Source organism: Prunus persica, chromosome G6, assembly GCF_000346465.2.
Source record: "Prunus persica cultivar Lovell chromosome G6, Prunus_persica_NCBIv2, whole genome shotgun sequence".
In the NCBI taxonomy this organism is placed as follows: domain Eukaryota; kingdom Viridiplantae; phylum Streptophyta; class Magnoliopsida; order Rosales; family Rosaceae; genus Prunus; species Prunus persica.
Window position 1 is genome coordinate 23,079,517 of NC_034014.1, and position 5,357 is coordinate 23,084,873.

A 5,357-nucleotide genomic window follows, 5' to 3' on the forward strand; every position below is an offset into this window, starting at 1 on the left:
CCCACCCCCACAAAATATGAGTGAAATAAAGATTCAACATCAGTATTGGCAGGCAACTGAAGGTTGTGCTGTTGGGTTGGGTGGCGGCAGCAGCACGAGAGAAGGACACAGGCTGTTGGTTTTCCAGAATTTCTTTTTTATTTTTTTATTTTGTTATTTGTATTAATATTATAAACTTAACAATTTTTTATATTAATTTTTAAATTTTAATGAATTTTTTAAAGGTAATTTAACATAATGGACAACATTGGCAAACGGAGTAAAACACAGGGACTAAATTGACCAAATTGAAAACACAAGGATTAAATTTGCCAAATGTGTAAAACACAGAGACCATTTTAACATTTAAGCCAATCCCATTGTTCCCATGTTCTGGAGTAAGTGGCATACAACGTTACTGTTGCCATACCCATCTTGTGTACCATCGTGGTCTGTTTCTAATTTAGGTAGCCATCTTTACTTATATAGACTAAAAAAATTATATGCAAACAACCATCTTATAGACGTAAATATTTGACTACAAATGTAAAACGTAACACAAATTACCTTTGCACTGATATCATCAGAACATGAAGCCAACAATGAACCGGTTGGGTCCCATTTAACGCAATTAACTTCACCCTGAAACAACCAAAATTCATTGATTAGCTACGAAAAATGATAGTATCAAGTACCTTCACAGTAAACAATCGAGTGAACTCATTCTGTCTATTTTGTAGATATTCATTCAAAGATCATCTCTACAAAAAATCACTTGAATCCGATATCATTTGACCACTCAATTGAATTATTGAAATTTTAGTATTTCTTGAAGCACCATGTTCATTGATTTTGTTGGTCTCAATTAGATGCCCTAATGATTTTCAAATTGCATGATTTTTTGCAAGGATGATCTCTGAATGAAGATGTGAAAAATAGATGGTTTGGATCGTTGAAAAAAAATTTGTAGGGGGCCCTAAGGGGTGTCCCTCAAATAAAATTATTTGCGGGATCCCTCAATAGAAGGGGACTTGTATATATATATATATATATATATATATATATATGCAGAATTTTATAATAAGAAGAACAAAATGTTAAAATGATAATTACACTCAGGATTGATCTACAGCAGCTAAATGCTTGAACATACCTGATGACCTGTAAAAGTTTTAATAGGGCGGGTTTCCCCAATCTTGCAAACATATATCATATTGTCTGTTGAGCTCATTGCAAATGAATTATTGTTGCGCCAGTCAACATCAAGTGTTGGACCTAAATGACAAAAAAAATAGCCATCAAAATCCCAACACCAGGAGGTAAACAAGGTCTGTTACAATACATTTAAATAATATACACCTGAATGGAATTCAAACTGTTGTTTTGATTCTTCTGCCTTCACATCCCACACAATTGCAGTTTTATCGCAGCTTCCCGTAAGAAGATAATCCCCCTTTTTGTTCCACTTTAGAGAGAATATAGGTCCTTTATGTTTGCTCAAAGTACTTCTTAATTCACCTGGGCAAAGATTACGTTGTTAAAAACTTCCAAAATGGTTATAAAAAAAAATACATATATATCATAAATCAAATGAAACAGGAAAAACAATTGTCTGCTTACCATTTGTAGTCCAAATTCTTGCTTGCCCATCATATGAGCCCGTTGCAAGCAGTGTTCCCTCTCCCTGAACAAGGGAAAGGTTTATTTGCATATCCACAAAAATAGTAATTTCTAGAAAAAAGAATAACAAAAAACTAGGCAAGAAGCTCCTGCAGTATTATATGCTTTTGGAAAGAAAGAAAACAAGTTTCTTTTCTTTCTGGGTAAAACTCACGAGAACACATAACAAATGAGCATCCACATGGCATGCAAATCTATTACAAGAAATTTGATACGGCATATATCACAAAATAAATCCATAATAACAGAGCTCACATTCCAATCCAGTGTCGTGACATCTTTACTCTTCTCATTTGTTCTACCCTTAACATGCTTCAGAACCAACACATTTGAGGAGCCGTTTTGTGACAATCTGGAGCTTCCTTCAGCAATGGTCCAAATACGAGCTGTCGAATCTCCAGACCTAGAAAGTGATTAATCAAATATGCAAAGAATAAGAGGAGGGGAAAAAGGTAAAAGACTTTAAAAAGTTTACCAAAACCATGGTAATCCTTACATGGAGTGGTAACAACATGGATTCAGAAACAGCCCATATTCAGGCAGACATTACAGGCCCATAATTAACATGATAATATAATATCAACAGATGCAGAAAGTCTTTAAGAGATGTTGATTTTACTGAAATTAAAGCTAACAAAAAGGATTAAACAACAAGCACATGTATTATCAAATTTTGCAGACTCTAAAACAAGAAGTAAAGATATATTGAGCAGATAAAAGGCAAAAACATGTCTGATTTAATGTTAGAACTTCACCAGCAGATATCAACATGTGAAACAATCAGTAAAGAGATAAATACATAGATTATCAACATTTTTTTTTTCATGAGTCCTTGTATCTTAAATCTAGAAAAGAGAATAGATAATATATACATACACTAAGTATGAACAATCTAACAATGAGATACCTACCCTGATGCAAGAAGGGACCCTGCTGGACTCCAAGCACAAGCACATACCTAATGAAGAAAGGAAAAGCAAACCAATGTCACAAAGAGACATCTATGATGAAACATAACAAACAGAAAGGGGAAAAGGCCAGGAATAAGGTGGGTACTGCAAGAAAATAGGAGACATGCTCAAACCTCAGAAGTATGGCCTTCTAGAATTGTCACATCAGAACTAGGGATTTCAACATCTGTTGTAGGAATATCCATTGGTTCTGCTCCAACAAACAAAATGATTATTACCATAATGTGCCTTTAGGAAATAGACAGGGAAAAAAAAGGCAGAGCGTGCGAGACATAACAATAACTTGGTAGAACCACAATTTTTCAACTGTACTACGTAAGGAGTTTGATAGCAAGCTCTGTCTTTTTACACGTATGCAAAGAACTCTAATTCATCATACCTAACTTATTATGCAATGAAGCTAGTTTAAATTCCTTGCATTGCTAGTTACTCAAATACCAAGAAATGTGCAAGGCACCACATTGCATAAGCAACTCTTACCTGGGCAGATCATTACTTAAGCTTCTAAGTGCATTTCTTACTTCCTACAGCATGCACTATGCATCAGTAAATTTCCTATTCAAATTCCTCCATTCTCAAAAGTTTAAACAGGAAGTTAATGCAGAGTGTTCTTCTTTTATTTTATTTTTTCCTGTTCAGGAGACATTAAAAAAGAATTCAACAAAAAAAAGGGTAGTTCATCAGCTAAGTTATGATTTATCCCAGGATCTTTCAACATAAAAACTTCCCAGCACCATGGCTTACTCAAGAAGTATGGAACTACATCTTAGCTCTTTCTTTTTGCCAATCACAAAATAAAGGGCATAAAATTGAACAGATTCATGGCTGCTAACAAACTATGGGCATTTGTTGCCTTAATAGTTGTATTCAGGCTAATAAATAAAAGAATAAAAAACTAAAACGAAAAGGGGAAATTGTTTTCGGTAAAAATTGAATTTACCTCCAGAAGCTCCATTTTCTTCATGTTTGACATTAATCTTCTCTTCCTGATCAGTAACCATATCTCTGTCATTGTGGTCCTCATGCTGCTTTTCTTGCTCCTTATTCTTTTCTATCCTCTCTCTGTCCTTTTCAAATTCCTTCTCCCTTTCTTGCCTTTCCTTCTCTTTTACTCGTGCCCGCTCTCCTTCATGTTCTTTTTCAAGCTCCTTATCTTTCTTATAAGACTCACGCTCTTTATCTTTGTCTCTATCCTTCTGTAGATTCTTCCTTTTCTCTTTAATCATTTGCCTAAGTTGATATAAATCCTTTGTGATAAGATCTAAAGGGTTTATCAATGAGAAATCCTCGTCCAAATCTGCGTCACTCTGGCAAGCTTAAAGCAAAAGTTGGTTAACATATATTCTAAGCTGTGCATCGTACACAAGTTACTGAATAGAAATGACCAGTTATTTAATAATTCATAGCAAAAGAACTAAGAATACTAACATTACTCAAGTTAGCTTCCATCTCCAAGTACTGAAGTCCTTTTTGTACAAATGTAATGAGGGCACCAGGTGGAACCAAATTGCCATCTATAGTGCTTTTGTTGATACCGGCCTCATATCCTAAAGCAAAAGCTGAGTGGGTGAAGCCTGAAAAAGTGATGAAAGAAGAAACTTTGTAAACAAGAGAAATTATTCAACCAAATATTCTAGTAGTAAACCATCGAGCAACAAAGTTTTATGAAGAAAAATTAAAAAGAAATGATATTTCGACCATTCCAGAGGAGAGCTACACATTAAAATCAAACCCACTATCGTTTTCGGATCTGTAAGATCATGCCCCCTCAGCTCCCGAAACCAAGAAGCCAATTCGAAAAGTTATTCCCAAATTATAGTTTTTTAACCCTAATTAAGTTACAAAAGCAACTATGTAACAGAAATTGATTCATAAACCATGAAAAAATGTACCAAACAAAAAACCTAGAATGACAATCTTATTTAAAACGGGAATAGAAAACATAAAGCGAAATTTATGAAAAATTGAGGGGTTGCAAAGTATTGCCTACCTGATTCCTGAAGGTAACGAAAGACGAGGAAATTCAACTCGACGGAGGTGATGGAGGTCATCGTCCCAAAAAGTCGCCGGCTTCAATGGCTATGATATGGCCCAGCTTCAATCACAGAGAGAGAGAGAGAGAGAGAGGAGTTGAAATGGGAAACGGGTAAAGCGGGGGATTTTTGGTTTTGCAGAGAGTTTTGAGGGCCTCTGGTCTGGAAACCGAAGTCTCACAAAGATGGAAGGGCAGCAGGGGAGCATCAATTTTTTCTTTTTGCACTCTTTTTTTCCATTTTATTTTTGTTTTAAAGCGTGGATAATGTAAAACCTGTAACATATTCTTCTACTCTTGGGTCTGTTGGGTCTGTCGACCAGCCACCGAGATTATGCCATCTGGCAAGGTTATAGGTTTTTTGTTTTTGTTTTGGTGGGCTCTGAAAATAAATCTCCCTCCTTGGTTATTGGATCCGCTGGAGCCCCAGTCCATTGGGCTTGGACTGGAATCGAGTGATTGATCTCCTCTATTAATTTGTTGTATACTCTTATATGACAACATAATTAGTGGTCAAAATTGGAATTTGTTTTAATTAGTCTAAAATATAAGGGGCAAAGGGTTTCTCACATACACACTATCAACTAAGATGCTATGGAGGTTCGAACATGAGATTATTGATATGCAAGTCAATGTCATTTTTCACTCGGCTATAACTCATTGATGGTCAAAACTAATAGAATTAATGGTGTATT

The 5,357-nt window shown here is 35.3% G+C and overlaps 1 protein-coding gene across 2 annotated transcripts in view; it reads right to left on the reverse strand.

Moving 5' to 3' along the window:
- The window catches only part of LOC18774147 (WD40 repeat-containing protein HOS15), a 7,802-nt gene extending 3,045 nt beyond the window's left edge, over positions 1-4,757 (reverse strand). The window contains exons 1-10 of one of the 2 annotated variants that reach the window (XM_007207179.2): positions 4,621-4,757; positions 4,059-4,204; positions 3,571-3,937; positions 2,744-2,820; positions 2,571-2,617; positions 1,915-2,062; positions 1,600-1,663; positions 1,339-1,497; positions 1,133-1,254; positions 547-621 (exon numbers count right to left, since the gene is read on the reverse strand). In XM_007207179.2, the coding sequence (XP_007207241.2) occupies positions 547-621; positions 1,133-1,254; positions 1,339-1,497; positions 1,600-1,663; positions 1,915-2,062; positions 2,571-2,617; positions 2,744-2,820; positions 3,571-3,937; positions 4,059-4,204; positions 4,621-4,681 (1,266 nt within the window). In that variant the 5' untranslated portion in view covers positions 4,682-4,757. Of the gene's footprint in view, positions 1-546; positions 622-1,132; positions 1,255-1,338; positions 1,498-1,599; positions 1,664-1,914; positions 2,063-2,570; positions 2,618-2,743; positions 2,821-3,570; positions 3,946-4,058; positions 4,205-4,620 lie in introns of those variants that run through there. The other variant, XM_020566014.1, reaches the window with a different exon arrangement.